The sequence below is a fragment of the Panthera onca genome, chromosome B4, assembly GCF_046562875.1.
Source record: "Panthera onca isolate mPanOnc1 chromosome B4, mPanOnc1 haplotype 2, whole genome shotgun sequence".
NCBI lineage: Eukaryota > Metazoa > Chordata > Mammalia > Carnivora > Felidae > Panthera > Panthera onca.
Genome location: NC_138345.1, coordinates 82,619,911 through 82,635,582, shown reverse-complemented (window position 1 = coordinate 82,635,582; position 15,672 = coordinate 82,619,911). Strand labels below are relative to the sequence as shown.

At 49.0% G+C, this 15,672-nt stretch overlaps 1 protein-coding gene across 7 annotated transcripts in view; it reads left to right on the top strand.

Moving 5' to 3' along the window:
- The window catches only part of BAZ2A (bromodomain adjacent to zinc finger domain 2A), a 34,533-nt gene extending 19,322 nt beyond the window's left edge, over positions 1-15,211 (top strand). For 6 of the 7 annotated variants that reach the window (XM_060657247.3, XM_060657250.3, XM_060657248.3 and 3 more), the window contains 25 exons: positions 41-259; positions 691-1,191; positions 1,329-1,389; positions 2,687-2,795; positions 2,962-3,063; positions 3,223-3,433; positions 4,720-4,820; positions 5,149-5,214; positions 5,399-5,632; positions 5,780-6,034; positions 6,414-6,628; positions 7,397-7,471; positions 7,687-7,867; positions 7,975-8,034; positions 8,221-8,365; positions 8,909-9,567; positions 9,724-9,946; positions 10,036-10,191; positions 10,299-10,450; positions 10,612-10,901; positions 11,000-11,132; positions 11,224-11,370; positions 11,755-11,981; positions 12,102-12,245; positions 12,348-15,211. In XM_060657247.3, the coding sequence (XP_060513230.3) occupies positions 41-259; positions 691-1,191; positions 1,329-1,389; positions 2,687-2,795; positions 2,962-3,063; positions 3,223-3,433; positions 4,720-4,820; positions 5,149-5,214; positions 5,399-5,632; positions 5,780-6,034; positions 6,414-6,628; positions 7,397-7,471; positions 7,687-7,867; positions 7,975-8,034; positions 8,221-8,365; positions 8,909-9,567; positions 9,724-9,946; positions 10,036-10,191; positions 10,299-10,450; positions 10,612-10,901; positions 11,000-11,132; positions 11,224-11,370; positions 11,755-11,981; positions 12,102-12,245; positions 12,348-12,513 (4,832 nt within the window). In that variant the 3' untranslated portion in view covers positions 12,514-15,211. The remainder of the gene's footprint in view (positions 1-40; positions 260-690; positions 1,192-1,328; positions 1,390-2,686; positions 2,796-2,961; positions 3,064-3,222; positions 3,434-4,719; positions 4,821-5,148; positions 5,215-5,398; positions 5,633-5,779; positions 6,035-6,413; positions 6,629-7,396; positions 7,472-7,686; positions 7,868-7,974; positions 8,035-8,220; positions 8,366-8,908; positions 9,568-9,723; positions 9,947-10,035; positions 10,192-10,298; positions 10,451-10,611; positions 10,902-10,999; positions 11,133-11,223; positions 11,371-11,754; positions 11,982-12,101; positions 12,246-12,347) is intronic. The other variant, XM_078449774.2, reaches the window with a different exon arrangement.
- Positions 15,212-15,672: the final 461 nt, after the last annotated feature.

The window sequence follows — 15,672 nt, the reverse complement described above, 5'->3', positions numbered from 1 at the left end:
TTTCTTAAATCTTGTTTTCTGATTTTTCCACATCCTGAAGAGCCAGTGAGTGGAGGACTCTATGGTATAGATGACACGGAGCTGATGGGTACAGAGGACAAGCTGCCTCTTGAGGACAGCCCTGTGATTTCTGCCCTTGATTGCCCTTCCCTCAATAACGCCACTGCCTTCAGTCTCCTGGCAGATGACAGTCAAACTTCAGCCTCTATCTTTGCCAGCCCCACCTCTCCACCTGTCCTTGGGGAGTCTGTCCTGCAAGGTAAGTGAAGAGAGGTAGGACAGAGAGTCTGTGGCCCAGGAAAAGGTGAGAGAACCAGTTCCATAGTTATAGTCTTAGGGGTGGGTGCCTTGCTGGGAGCTGAGGGGGCTATGGGATAGACTAAAGGCATAGGCTGTTACACTCTGACTTCTGCCCTCACCCAGAAGAACTTGTGGGAAAGGAGGAAAAAGGCCAGGGGCCTTACTGGCTCCAGGTAGAAGGTACTTCTTCACACAGTGACAGCAGCATCTTTGCTCTTTGACCTTCATGAATGGTTGGGGAGGATAGCCAGAGGCTACTTCTCATTTTCCAACCCCAGGGGAAAGCACTGGAAGTAATTCTGTTTAGCTTAGTCTAGGTTTGACTGAATAGATTCTCTTTCTTTGTAGGACACTATTTTTTCTTATCCATCTTATCCCTTTCAATTCCAGATAACACCTTTGACCTGAACAATGGTAGTGATGCAGAACAGGAAGAAATGGAGACTCAGTCTTCAGACTTCCCACCATCTCTGACCCAGCCAGCCCCTGACCAGTCATCCACTATTCAGCTCCATCCAGCAACTTCACCAGCAGCCCCACCAACAGCCTCCCCGGCAATCTCCCTGGCAGTTTCGCCAGCAGCCTCCCTGGAAATCTCTCCAGAAGTCTCCCCAGCAGTTTCGCCAGCAGTCTCCCCAGAAGTTTCTCCAGTCATCTCTCCAGCAGCATTCCCAGCTGTCTCTCCAACTTCCTCAGCAGCCCTTCCACCAGTCTCCTCAGAAGTCTCCTTGACGGCCTCCCCGGTGACCTCCCCAAAAGTGTCCCCTGCAGCTTCCCCAGCAGCTGTCCTCCCAACAGCCTCCCCGGCAGATAAAGATGTCAGCAGCCTCCCTGAAACCACTGCCGACCTGGAGGAAATCACTGGAGAAGGAGTCACTACTTCTGGTAGTGGTGAGTGTCCAGATTCTGTTTTACTCCTAGCCAGTTCCAAGAAAAGTTTCTGTCCTATGTGACATTTAGCCCTTCCCTGCTGGCCTTCCCTGTTGTGCTTGAATTCTTAACTCGATATTCCTTGTCTTCCTCCCAAGGTGATGTCCTAAGGAGACGTATTGCTACCCCAGAAGAAGTTCGTCTTCCCCTCCAGCATGGGTAAATGCTCTAGTTTGTTCCATATGTTGACCTTGACAAATTTAACGAATGACTCTAGGAAGAAGGAGAGAGGTCATCTCTTCTGAGATGGAGAGGAATGGGCTAGACAAGAATGGATTAAAGGACAGTTATCTGCAATGATAATGCCTGACATTCTTAGGCTATTCTTCTCCCAGCATCTGCCTCCCCTCACCTATTCTTCCCTCATCTAGTGGCTACTTTTTTTTTGCTCCAGGGGCTGCAGCTGTTATCTTTTCCAAAGTCCGCTGGTGACCCTAGAGCTCAGATATCCAAATTAGCTGACTTGTTTTATATGCTTAGAGAAGGGATAGCAGTGAATGAGGAATGGCTGAGTTCTGATAAATTGGGATTGATTATTTATTCATTCATTCATTCATTCATTCATTTATTTATTTTTTTTTTAATGCTCTTTGGAGAGGTAAGGGCAGGAATGGTATTTGACCAGAATGAGCAAGCCAGTTGACATCAAGGGACTTATAAGAATAACTGCCTTCCTGATCTTCTCCACTCCCACCCCTCTAGGCTACTTGTGGTCACCGAGTCTGAGTTCTGCTTAAAGGGTTGATTTGTTTTTTAATATATATTTTTGAGAGAGAGAGACAGGCACACACAGTGCGAGCAGGGGAGGGGCAGAGAGGGAGAGACAGAATCTGAAGCAGACTCTAGGTTTTAGCTGTCAGCACAGAGCCAGATGCAGGGCTCGAACTCAAACTGTGAGATCATGACCTGAGCTGAAGTTGGAAGCCCAATTGACTGAGCCACCCAGGAGTCCCAGAATTCTGCTTAATGTTTTGAGAGAAAGATAGGGCTTAGTCTTAGAATAATCTGTTTCTCAGAACAGAGTTCCTCACTAAACCTTGGCCTATGAAGGCATTTCATGGAGTCAGCAGCAAGTTTACTCTTCTGCTTGCCTCCCCACCTGTCTTTTCTGCCTTTACTCCCTCAAGTCTTCTTCCTCTTTGCTGGAAACCCAGACATTGCCATGAATGGCATCAGGGAGGGGGTTCCTGGCTGCTCATTATACTGACTTTATGTAAAGGCAGGAGTGGAGGTCTTTCTGGGCACACGTAGTTGGGTGGGTTACTTTTCTCCAAGGCCCTGAGGGATTTGTGGATCTGCTTTCCAGCCAAGTTTGTGTCTCATGCTGTTTGCGTCTACATGCAGTTCTAGCGAGACAGATGCAGGGAGGGTCATCTCAGTGGGCTTGGCTCCTGGGGTGGCTTGTGTGTGGGTAGGGGTGTGACCTGGCGGCAGGGCACGTGTGCTTCTCTGGCAGGTGGCGGAGAGAGGTGCGCATCAAGAAGGGTAGCCACCGATGGCAGGGGGAGACATGGTATTATGGCCCCTGTGGGAAGAGGATGAAACAGTTCCCAGAAGTGATCAAGGTAATGTAGCTTTCACGGGCTTTTTAAGGGAAGCACAGGCCCCTTTCTTGGGCCCAGTGGCAACAGGCTAGCATTTTCTGCTCTTTGGCTTATCCTTGTGCTATTGCTGGACCAAGGCATGATAGGGCTGTGACTTCATTAATGCCACTTTTCCTTCTCCTTTTAGTACCTGAGCCGCAACGTGGTACACAATGTCCGTCGTGAGCACTTCAGTTTCAGTCCCCGTATGCCTGTTGGAGATTTCTTTGAAGAGAGAGACACACCAGAGGTGCACATTGCAGGGTTAAATACACTTTTGTCTCTGAGAAAGAGTTGGTGGACAAGCTGTAGCTTCCTCTTGTGGGGTTTGGAGGTTCTGGGCATTGAATGATTCAAGGATCTGGTGGCTTGCAGCCTCACATTATAACAGGTTTCTTCGTTACCTTAGGGCTTGCAGTGGGTGCAGCTCTCAGCAGAGGAGATCCCTTCCAGGATTCAGGCAATTACGGGGAAACGGGGCCGACCTCGAAACACTGAGAAGGCCAAGACTAAGGAAGTCCCCAAGGTGAAACGGGGACGAGGTCGGCCACCGAAGGTCAAAATCACTGAGCTGTTGAATAAGACAGATAACCGCCTCCTAAAGAAACTGGAGGCCCAAGGTACAGTGGTGTTTCTTACTTTAGGATTCTGCTTGCTATGTGAAGTATTAGAAATGTTAAGGACTTGCTGATGCCTGGGTTTCTCAGGAGCATGACTGATATTAATTGTCTGGACAGAATGAACCTTCTGAATCACCTTCTCCTCCTTGGAAAGCAGCACCAGGGTCCCAGCGCTTTTGTGGTACTTTTTTAACAACCAGTTTCTTCTTGAATTGCTTATCCTAGTGGAGCCTTGGGCAGTCCCCAGATGTTGATAGGAGAGGAGAGGGCTTCCATGTCCTTTCTTGCCATCTTTTAGCTCCTTGGCTTATTGGTTTGGGTTGTACACTTTTACCTTACTCATTGCCACCATCATGGAGGTTCAGAATTCACATCTGAATCTAAAGATTATCCATGCTGTTTTAGTGGATAGACAGGTAATATGTGTAATTTTTCAATAAATATTGCATGTACCCTGCTGTAGAGTGAAGAATTTGAAAAAATTTGAAAAAAAGTCTTCTGACTCCTCTTCAGAGTTCCAGCTCTGCCACATTCTGACCACATGACTTGGAGCAAGACACATTTTACTAGAAGTGTATACTGGTTTATCTGCAGATAGTATCTATCTAATTTGGAGGGCTGCTGTATAGCTGTGGTGCTGGTAGTGTGTCCATGCCAGAATAGAATATGTATTATGCTATCAAGAACATCAATTCTAAAATATTCTATTGTTTGCAGCATTCCACTTCAATATGCAGTCTTGCAAAAGCAAAGAAATTTGTATTTTTTGGTAGAGTAAGGCATAAGAGCCAAACATAAGCAATAGTTATGTCACTGTTGATCCAGTTCTACTGCGATGTCCATTACTTGAGCCCTTTCTTTCTGGCACATTTTTTGTTAATTGGTGCCTCCAACTTTGGAGACGACCCTCTTTCCCTGGCAGTTTTCTTTCTCTGCTCTAAAATCAGTGTGTGGGTTGCTGCCCTTGTTGGGTAGCCTGGGAGAAAGATGGGCTACAAAGCTACTCTGTTGGGGCTTCTAGGACCCCTTCTAAAGTAGTCCCACCTGTTTTAGGGGCTGGGACTTCTGGACAGGAGATACCATTTGAGTTTTTTGTGCTACCCCACAGCCAGTGTCTCTTCTACATTCTCCCCCCCGCCCCCAACATTTTCTTATGTGTACTAAAAACCAAACTTTTAGATTTTTCAGGGAGCTGCTTGGGAAGCCAGCTTTGTGACAGGCATGTGCTACTCTGAATGCTGGAGCTCTATCTGCCACACCCTTCATTTTTCTTTCTGCCCTCACAGAAACACTGAATGAGGAGGATAAAGCAAAGATGACTAAAATCAAGAAGAAGATGAAGCAGAAGGTACAACGAGGAGAGTGTCAGTCTACTGTCCAAGGGCAGGTGAGGGACATCAGAGAGATTACACAGTGGGTTAGCTTTTCCTACAGTCTGCTTTGTTGTCTCTTCTTCCTTCTCCCTCATTTGCCACCTCCCCACCTCATGTAGCAGCATACCTTCATTACCTGGAATTTTGGGGGGCTTGATTTAGAAAATTGGGCTTGTTCGAGAATCACATGGGTAACTCCAGGGTGAGAGAATTGATCCATTGCCAACCCCTCATCCCATCTCTCACCTCTCCTCCCCAGCACCCTTGTCTGTTTTTGAATCCTAGCCCAAGCAGAGATGCTTTCAGAGTTTGAGGAGAAATGACTTCCCTTATGGTTTACAGGCCAGAAACAAGCGGAAACAAGAGACCAAGAGCTTAAAGCAGAAGGAAGCTAAGAAGAAACCCAAGGTAGGTGCATGTACACACAAGTATAACTTTGAAGTCACCAAACTGATTTTGCAAGACATGTGTGAGTTGGTCTTGTTTTATAGCCATGTTTGTGGGTTCTGAGGTCGGGAGGATGGGGACCAGGGAAGGGTGGTGACTGGAATCTTTATGGAACTCTTGGTTCCTCTCTCCCTTGGGTGAGTAGGTGGAGAAGGAGAAGGTAAAGACAAAGCAGGAAAAACTGAAGGAGAAAGTGAAGAGAGAGAAGAAAGAGAAGGTAAAAGTGAAGGAAAAGGAGGAAGTGGCCAAAGGCAAGTCAGCCTGTAAAGCAGATAAAACGCTGGCCATGCAGAGGCGCTTGGAGGAGCGGCAGAGGCAGCAGATGATCTTGGAGGAGATGAAGAAGCCCACAGAGGATATGTGTCTGACTGACCATCAGGTAGTGAGGGGACAGTAACAGGTTCTGGGTTTCTGGGTTCTAGAAGGGCCAGTTGTGCGGACATTTCCATTCAAGGAAGAACTTCCTAGATATCCAGACTGTTGCCTTCAGTTATGTTTGACAACCCTACCACTTTTATCCTTACAGCCTCTACCTGACTTCTCACGCATCCCTGGTCTGATCCTGCCCAGTGGGGCCTTCTCAGACTGCTTGACCATCGTGGAATTCCTGCACAGCTTCGGCAAGGTGCTGGGCTTTGACCCTGCCAAAGATGTACCCAGCCTGGGGGTCCTACAGGAGGGACTCCTGTGTCAAGGCGACAGCCTGGGTGAGGTGCAAGATCTGCTGGTGCGGCTCCTGAAGGCTGCGCTCTATGATCCTGGCTTGCCTTCCTACTGTCAGGTGAGGGCCTTTCCCAGATGGGTTGGGGAGCCTGGGATCCAGGGCTTTGTCTCAGTTTTGTTTTCTCTTTTAGTTAAACATATGAAAGCCCCTCCCTAAATGAGGGCAAGTGAAGGGAGATCTGATTTCTTCTTATTTCTGTTTTCCTTATATTTTCTCTTCTGTTTTTCTTTCTGACTTCCCTCGGCTTATTTTATTTTCCTTTAGTTTTACTCCTTTTGTACCTTTTCTTTGTCTTCTCATCACATCTTAGCAACTTTCATTCTTTACCTCTTCTCACCTCATAGTTGTCTCCTAGTGTATTTTCTTATTCCAGATTCTCTCAACTTGTGTTGTTCCACTTTTTCTTGTAACTCCTATTCTGTTCTCCTCCAAACAGTCCTTAAAGATCTTGGGAGAGAAGGTGTCTGAGATCCCACTGACAAGAGACAATGTGTCTGAGATCCTGCGCTGCTTCCTCATGGCGTATGGAGTGGAGCCAGCCCTCTGTGACAGCCTGCGCACCCAGCCTTTTCAGGCCCAGCCACCCCAGCAGAAGGCTGCTGTCCTGGCCTTCCTTGTACATGAGCTCAACGGTTCCACGCTCATCATCAAGTGAGGGGCTGGGGTGGGGAAGGTTACTGTATGCCTTGGTGGGAACGAGAAGGGGAGGAGTTTAGCCATCCTGAAGTGTGTGGTGGGTGTATCCACTGCCATGCTCTGGAGATGCTGGAGCAACTTGGGACTGTATCTTCGTACCTTCCCAGGGAGAATCTAAGACTTTTATCCAACCTAGGCTGTAGGATGAAACTCCTTTTTTCTTTTCTTTTTTTTTTTAACGTGTATTTTTATTTTATTTTTTATTTATTTATTTATTTTTAATGTTTATTTATTTTTGAGAGAGAGAGACAGAGCATGAACAGCGGAGGGTCAGAGAGAGAGGGAGACAAAGAATCGGAAGCAGGCTCCAGGCTCCGAGCTGTCAGCACAGAGCCCGACGCGGGGCTCGAACTCACAGACCGTGAGACCATGACCTGAGCCGAAGTCGGACGCTTAACCGACTGAGCCACCCAGGCGCCCCGACGTTTATTTTTATTTTTGAGAAAGCCTCCGAACGGGGAGGAGGGGAGGGGCAGAAAGAGAGGGAGGCAGAGGATCAGAGGCAGGCTCTGCGCTGACAGCAAGCTCCATGTGGGGCCCAAACTCAAAAACCATGAGATCATGACCTGAGCCAAAGGTGGAAGCTTAACTGACTGAGCCACCCAGGTGCCCTTCTAGGATGAAACTCCTGTTCAGCTACAGCCCCTTCACCCTTGAGTCTCCCTTCTTTTCTGTGTTTGTTACCACTTCTACCTCAAAATCTCATTCCCTGTTCTCCTCCAGTGAGATTGACAAGACTCTGGAGAGTATGTCCAGCTACAGGAAAAACAAGTGGATTGTTGAAGGCCGGCTCCGGAGGTAGGCACAGGACAGAGGATGGAGCCCAGAGAGGAGAGAAGGGGAAAAGGGTGAAGCATAGCCAAGACTTCCTTTTGCCTGGAACTCGATGCTGCGCATATCCTCTCCCCTGGGGCCGGGATCTTACCCCAGGGCTCAGGATGGCTTAGATTCCAGGTGTTCCTTTTGTGGCAGTCTCAAGTTCCTCACCACAGCTTCCTTTAATCTGTTTCAAGACTGAAAACTGCTCTGGCCAAGCGAACTGGGCGACCGGAGGTAGAGATGCAAGGGCCAGAGGAGGGCCTGGGGCGGAGGCGCAGTTCTCGAATCATGGAGGAGACCAGTGGCATGGAGGAAGAGGAAGAGGAAGAGACTGTGGCGACTATCCATGGCCGTAGGGGTCGAAGAGATGGAGAGGTACTAGCCACACATTGAGGACAGTGGGAGTTAGAAAACCGATTTTTTTTCTCTTTCTTGATTCTAATAATTCCCTTTCTCTCATTGTCCATTTGTTTCTTTTTCAGGTTGATGCCACAGCTTCAAGCATCCCAGAGCTAGAGCGCCAAATAGAAAAACTCAGCAAGGTATTGTGCTCCTAACCTCCCAGGAGCTGGAGATGTGGGCTGCAAGAGATTTGATCACCTTATGAGTGGGGTCCCAGATGGTATCAATTTTATAGGGAAGCTGAGAGCCCTTTTCCCATGTATCGGACAGAGTTACTCTTTGGAAATGTGTTTTTTATTCATCTTCTTTTTCCGCTGCCTACCCAGCGTCAGCTCTTCTTTCGAAAAAAGCTGCTTCATTCATCCCAGATGCTTCGGGCAGTCTCCTTGGGTCAGGACCGCTACAGACGCCGCTATTGGGTCTTGCCCTATTTGGCTGGTATCTTTGTGGAAGGAACAGAGGAGAGCTTAGGTAGGTATTTCATGGGAGCCTGAATTGAGTCCTATCTAACCAAAGTTAACCAGTTCCCTTTTTTCTATCTAGTCTTTTTGGGCTTTTTTCATTTTATGAAAATCAGTGTAGTATAGTGGTTAAAAGAACAGGCTCTGGAGTAAGACTTCCTACCTACTTGCTCTGCCATTTACCAGCTAGCTATATGCTTCAGTTTCTTCATTTATAAAGCGGAGGTAATAATAGTATGTGTACTTCATAGGGTGATTGAGAGGATTAGAATGAGTTAGTTCTTAGGATAGCGTTTTACATCTGTCTGGTTCTTAATGAATGTTAGCTTATGATTATGCTACTTCTGATGATTACTTGAGAATAGTGTTTCTTTCCCAGATACTTTGTTTATTGGCATAACAACTTGTTCCCAACTGAATCTCAAGCCGAGGAGGGGGCAGGGCAGGGGGATTAAGTCCGAGAGAAAAATAAAATGTATATCCAGTATTATTCACTCTTTCCTTCTCCTTATATATCAGTGTATGTCTTAAGCTCTTCACTTTCTCTTTACAGTTCCTGAGGATGTGATAAAGCAGGAAACTGACTCCTTAAAAGTGGCAGCCCATCCAGCCCCCAGCCCAGCCCCCTTCTCTCTGAAGAAGGAGTTAGCTGGCTCCAGCACCTCTGCCAGTACTCCTGCCCGGGCCCGAGGCCGACCTCGGAAAACTAAGCCTGGGTCTATGCAACCTAGGCACCTTAAATCCCCTGTTAGGGGTCAGGGTTCAGAACAGCCTGATGCCCAGCTTCAGCGTGAAATTCAGCCCCATCCTCAGCTTCAGGCTCATGCTCAGCCCCAACCCCAGCTTCAGCTCCATCCCCAATCCCAAAATGGGTTCCTGGAGCCAGAAGGCTCCCCCTTGTCCTTGGGTCAGAGCCAGCATGACCTCAGCCAGTCAGCTTTCCTGTCTTGGCTGAGCCAGACTCAGAGCCATGGCTCCCTACTGAGCAGCTCAGTCCTCACACCTGACAGCAGCCCTGGAAAACTGGACCCAACCCCAACACAGCCCTTGGAGGAGCCAGAGCCTGATGAGGCAGAATCCATCCCCGATTCTCAAGCTCCCTGGTTTAACTTCTCAGCCCAGATGCCTTGCAATGCTGCCCCTACACCACCCCCTGCAGTTTCTGAGGACCAGCCTACACTCTCCCCTCAGCAACCTGCCTCCTCCAAGCCAGTAAGTGGCCAGAATTAGTGGTATGCAATTGACTTCATCTTGCTACAGGCTCCACTGCTTGCGTGCGGGCTGTTGCTGAAGCTGGGGCAAGGGGTAGGGCCATTAGGTTCCTCTAAACACTAAAATACCCTCATCTCCTTACGTTTCATCTCACAGATGAGTAGACCCAGTGCTGCCAACCCCTGTTCTCCAGTGCAGCTCTCTTCTACCCCTTTACCTGGGATGGCCGCTAAGAGGCGAGCAGGAGACCCTGGGGGAACACCACAGAGTCTCACAGGGCTAGGACAGCCAAAACGGAGAGGGAGACCCCCCAGTAAGTTCTTCAAACAGATAGAGCAGCGTTATCTAACCCAGCTGACTGCCCAGCCTGTCCCCGCAGGTGAGTACCCTTGGGGTGGCATCAGATAGAGGCCATGGAATTCATAGCTAGTTCCCCACTCCCCACCCCCACACGTAAAATCTTCACAGAGATGTGCTCTGGCTGGTGGTGCATCCAAGATCCTGAGACCCTGGATGCCACGCTCAAGGCCCTGCACCCCCGAGGCATCCGAGAAAAGGCACTTCACAAACACCTAAACAAGCACAGGGACTTCTTACAGGAAGTCTGCCTACGACCTTCAACTGGTAAGATACTTTGACCCAAAGCTGAAGAGCCAAGAGTAAATGTTGAGCTGCTGCTGTGGACAAGAGCCTGATTGATGGGCCTTTCCCTCTGTCTTCTGTGTTCTCAGACCCCATCTTTGAGCCCAGTCAGCTACCTGCCTTTCAAGAAGGGATTATGAGCTGGTGCCCCAAAGAGAAGACCTATGAAACAGACCTGGCTGTGCTTCAGTGGGTAGAGGAACTGGAACAGCGGGTTATCCTGTCTGATCTGCAGATTCGGGTACACTGGGGCTGGCACCGGCTAGGAAGTTGAGGGGGAGGTGTTCATCTCTTGGACTCTGTTAGGAAAAACCTTGGGTCCTCACTTCACAAGTGACCTCTTATGATGCTTTTTTTCTATGCTTATTTACAATGAGTTTTGTTCCTCTCTCCCACCTGCAGGGCTGGACCTGTCCCAGCCCAGACTCTACTCGTGAAGACTTGTCCTACTGTGAGCATCTACCTGACTCTCAGGAGGATATCACCTGGAGAGGTCGAGGTAGGGAAGGACTGGCACCCCAGCGTAAAACTACCAACCCTCTGGACCTGGCTGTGATGCGGCTGGCTGCCCTGGAGCAGAATGTGGAGCGGCGGTATCTACGGGAGCCCCTCTGGCCAGCTCATGAGGTGGTGCTAGAGAAGGCCTTGCTCAGCACGCCCAGTAGTGCCCCCCAGTGCACCACTACAGAGATGTGAGTGATCCCTCTCGCCCATTCTCAGTCTTGGGGGAGAAGGGGTAAGTTTAATGGGTCCTGCTCCTCATCCAAAGATTGCCACCTTCTCCCCCCAGATCATATGAGATCACCCCTCGCATTCGAGCATGGCGACAGACACTTGAGCGGTGCAGGAGTGCAGCCCAGGTGTGCTTGTGCCTGGGCCAGCTGGAGAGGTCGATTGCCTGGGAGAAGTCCGTCAACAAAGTGGTAAGAAGCTGGAACAGCCAGCCGGGTGGGTGGGGTCACTAGCAGGCAGAGGCTTGAGGGCTCACCTCGCCTCTTCATATCCTGGGTCTAGACCTGTCTCGTCTGCCGGAAGGGTGACAATGATGAGTTTCTTCTGCTTTGTGATGGGTGTGACCGCGGCTGCCACATTTACTGCCATCGGCCCAAGATGGAGGCTGTCCCAGAAGGAGATTGGTTCTGTGCAGTATGTTTGGCCCAGGTAAGGCTTCTGCTTTCTCATTCCCACTTCTAAGCAGAAGTCAGAGGTTTTCTTTCTCACCCCATTTGTTACTAGTCCTACAGATAACCACTTCTTACCATGCCACAGTCTCTCCTTGGAAAGAGCTCCAGGCTGGGTGCTGGGAGACCTGGGTTCTTTCTGGTCCTTCTTTGGAAAAGTCACTTAAATTCTGTAGCCTCACTTGCTTTCCTCATGATTATACTTTTTCCTTTTACCTCCTTTATTGGCCTACATGAATAGATGCACATGTGTGGAAGTATTTCGAAGCCTCAATCACACTTAGACAAGCAGGGATTGTAATGAACTGGAGGGTAAGCGAGTACTCGTCCAGCTGTTACTCATCTCACCTTTTCCCATCCTCAGCAGGTAGAGGGAGGATTCACTCAGAAGCCTGGTTTCCCAAAACGAGGCCAGAAGCGGAAAAGTAGTTATGAGCTGAACTTCCCAGAGGGGGATGGCCGCCGACGCCGGGTACTGTCAAGGGGTCGAGAAAGCCCAGCGGCGCCCCGGTACTCAGAAGAAGGGCTGTCCCCCTCCAAGCGGCGGCGACTCTCCATGCGGAACCACCACAGTGATCTCACATTTTGCGAGTGAGTTGAATGAATTCTGGGGACTTCTGGCTCTACCTTTGCCTCAGTAAAGGGCTAAGAGGGGTCAGGGTATGTGCTTCCTGTGATGCAGCCTTCTCTGTCCCTTTAATGAAATGACAGGATTATCTTGATGGAGATGGAGTCCCATGACGCAGCTTGGCCTTTCCTGGAGCCCGTGAACCCACGTTTGGTGAGCGGGTACCGGCGCATCATCAAAAACCCTATGGATTTTTCCACCATGCGGGAGCGACTGCTCCGGGGAGGGTAGGTAGACATCAGCACCTCCCCTGGCTGTGTGTCGCTGCTGTAACTCTTCCTCCCCCCACCCCCCACCCCTACTCACAGCTCTGCCTCCATCCTGCCCAGGTACACCAGCTCGGAGGAGTTCGCGGCAGACGCACTCCTGGTCTTTGACAACTGCCAGACCTTCAATGAGGATGACTCTGAAGTGGGCAAGGCTGGGCACATCATGCGCCGCTTCTTCGAGAGCCGCTGGGAGGAGTTTTATCAGGGAAAACAGGCCAATCTGTGAGGCACGGGAGGTGGGGAGTCACCTGGTGGCATCTTCCCCTGCCCTCCAAACAAAAAATACCCTGCCATTCTTACCTGCTGATGCTGCCCTGGGTCCAGACTCGAGTCAGAGATCTAATCCTGATTTTTGACCCCACCCTTGGCAGCGCCCTACATCCTCTTATCCCTACCTACACCCCTTTCTCCCTTTCCTCCTCTTGCCCCTCAAATAAGAGGGGCAGAGATGAGGTCCTTCTGGACTGAAAGCCAAAAAAAGAAAGAAAGAAATAATTTTTCCTTTCTGTTTTATTTCCTAATTTAAAATGAGGAGGAGGAAAGAAGTCCCTGCTTCCTCTTCCCAGCTTCTTCTCCTTCCCTGTACGTGCCCCAGCATTCTGGGGCTGTTTAACAATAGCAATAGTTCTAGTGAATGTGTGAAACCGAGAAACACTCTGTACTGTGTGTGGACCCGCAGTGACGGCCAGTAAAGTGGACTTAACTCCCAAGTGTGTCGAGCCGGACACCGGGCCCTGAACATGCTGCTTCCATGTTCAGTCCCTCCCCTGCTTCTCACTTTCTCAATTTTTCCTTTTCCCTACTTTCAGATTTTCTCTCATCCAATAATGTAAAACTATCGTGTACGGGTTCCTCTCCCCCTCTCTCTTCCCCCAAATCTTTTTTCCCTTCAAAGGAAAAAGAAGTTCAGAGGTCCCTTTCTCTCTGTCCTCAACTTCCTGCCAATAGCTATCCCATTTATAATGTTGGATACTCCTCATGTGCTGAGTTTCTAGCCTTTTTTGAAACTCAGTAGCTGGGGAGAGGGCAGGGAGACACCCTGGACCCTGGGCCTTCCAGCCTCCTTCCCCACCTCTTACCCAAACCTCCCTCTTGGGAACTCCTCAGGGACAACTACTGCTGAGTTTGGGCGCACTCCCAAGATGGAGGCCAGGTAGCAATCAGCTGGCCTCAGAGAGAGGTGTGTGTGTGTGTGTCTGTCTGTGGGTATGTGTGGTGTGTGTGAGGGAGTGGGAGAAGGGGGGAGGGTGGGAGGATGCTGTGATTGTGCCCTGTGTTGTTTGATGGCATCCAGGTTCCCTAAGTATCTGTTTTTATTTCCACCTTCCCTAGTGTTTCAAACCATCACATTTTTGTCCTTGGGAAACCACAGGAGCAGTTTTTCTGGGTATAAGGCTGTGTCTCCTCTCCCAGGCATTTCTGTTCCAGCCTCTTCAAACTGTGCAATCTTTCAGCAGGAACTCCCTCTCCTTTCAGTAGCTTGGAGTCTTAAGCTTCTGTAGGGAGAGGGGTAGAACTGGATCTTCTCCTAATCCCATGAGCTTCTGTGGGTTTAGTTGTGCTTTTCTTCCCTTACCTACTTCATACCCGGGGCCCCTTTCCCAGCAGCAGAGACCCCAGAGCACAAGAGAGTAGGGAAGAGGGCTCTGGGCCCACCGCTGCCCTACATGTGACTATGCCCAGGTTAAGCCCCAGCTTGTGAGAGGAAAGCTGCTAACTCCCAGCCACAGCCATGGGCCCCCACCCCCTGCTCTCCTGCTCAGCAGAGCCCCTCCCATCAGAGATTACGGGTACTTGCACTGGGGAGGCGGCTGCTGGCGGCCCAAGCAGAGAGCCCAGGTGACCAAGAAATGTTTCATTGGTGGGGGAGGGCGTGCCAGGCAAGGTGGAGCATTCCTTGTCCTTCTGGCAGCACTGGACAGCCACTGAAGGGGGTGGGGGGCAGTGTGGGGAGGTCCTGGGGCAGCCCCTTTCTTATTCCTTTATGCCCCCCACCTCCCCCATGGCCTATTTCTAAAGTCGCCTTTTCTGTCAGATAAACCTCAAAACTTTTAATTTTATGTTTTTTTGTTGTTTTTTTTTTTTTTTTTTTTTGCTTTTAAGAGGTGGATTGAAGAATATTTGAATTGACTTTATATTATGCATAAATATTTATATTTTATCTAAATAACTGCGCTGTAACAAAGTTTGTGTTAGTCAAACGTTTGGAACTGTTATAGTTGGGGGCTCTTCTTTCTCCCCATGGCAGTTTTCCCCTGGTGTAAAATGTACTAGATTAATTTCTATTGTTGGAGGCGAGGTGGACGGGGGAGTGAAATCTCCATGTTCCTGTTTTGTATTCCTCTCCCAGCTCCATCTCTTTCCCTAGGGACCAGGCACTCTTAAGGTGGGGTGGAGTCCTAGCCTCAGTTTGAAGAAGTGGGGGCTTTAAGGGGGGTGGGGTAGGGCATGATCAAAGGGGCCATTTCTCATGTTTCTTTCCCTCATCTTCACTGCCCCTTGAGCTAGGTGGATTTTTCTCTTCTTGTCAAATAAGAGTATTCGGTAGGGAAGGCAGGTAAAAAAAAAAAAAATAAAACCCACCCCCTGCCCCTTTGTTTCCCCTCCCCTCTATCAGTCTGGTAACAGGAAGAAACCACACCATCGACACCAACAAGTTTCCATGTTCCTTTTACAACAAAAGGGACTTGACTTTTTATATAACCAAATGTGGTGTTTTAGTGACTTTTTGATAATGTACAGTTTTTTGTGAATTTAAATTTATTTCTTTCTATATTTTTAGGACCAATCTCATTTTTAATAAGGTTTAAAAAAGAAAAAAAAAGGTCTAGAGAAAAAACTCCTGTTTTTGCCATGTGATGTTCCACAAGTGCAGCTGTAGAAAAGTGCTTGTCAGTTGAAATAAAAACCACATTTGATAGAGATTCAAAAGACTCTTGTGTATTTATCTTCCCTTCAGCATAGGTTCTCACACTTGCCTAAGGGAAAGACTGGGTGTTAGGGTATGACTTGTATAGGAGACAGCAGGCAGGGGAGCAATATGCCCCTAAACTTCCAAGGTGTAGCCCCAAACCTCCAAGCTTGGCCTTTGCTGTACAAGAGGCATCATTGAGAGTAGGATTTCTGCTTACGTGGATGGAACAGATTCTTCGTGCTCCTGGCCAAGGTGCTGGAGCCACAAAGTGGGATTCAGAGTGCCTAGTGCTCACCTTGTGAGATGCCGCCTTGGCTTCCTAAGCTGCCACTTGTGTTCCCACAGTAGCAGATACGGGCCCATCACCAACCTCCCAACTTCCCCCCCAATGGATAAAACACCAGGAGGTAGACTTTTGTGTTTTATTTCAAAACAAAAGTTGAAAGACAAAATGAAGCTCTACCAAATTGT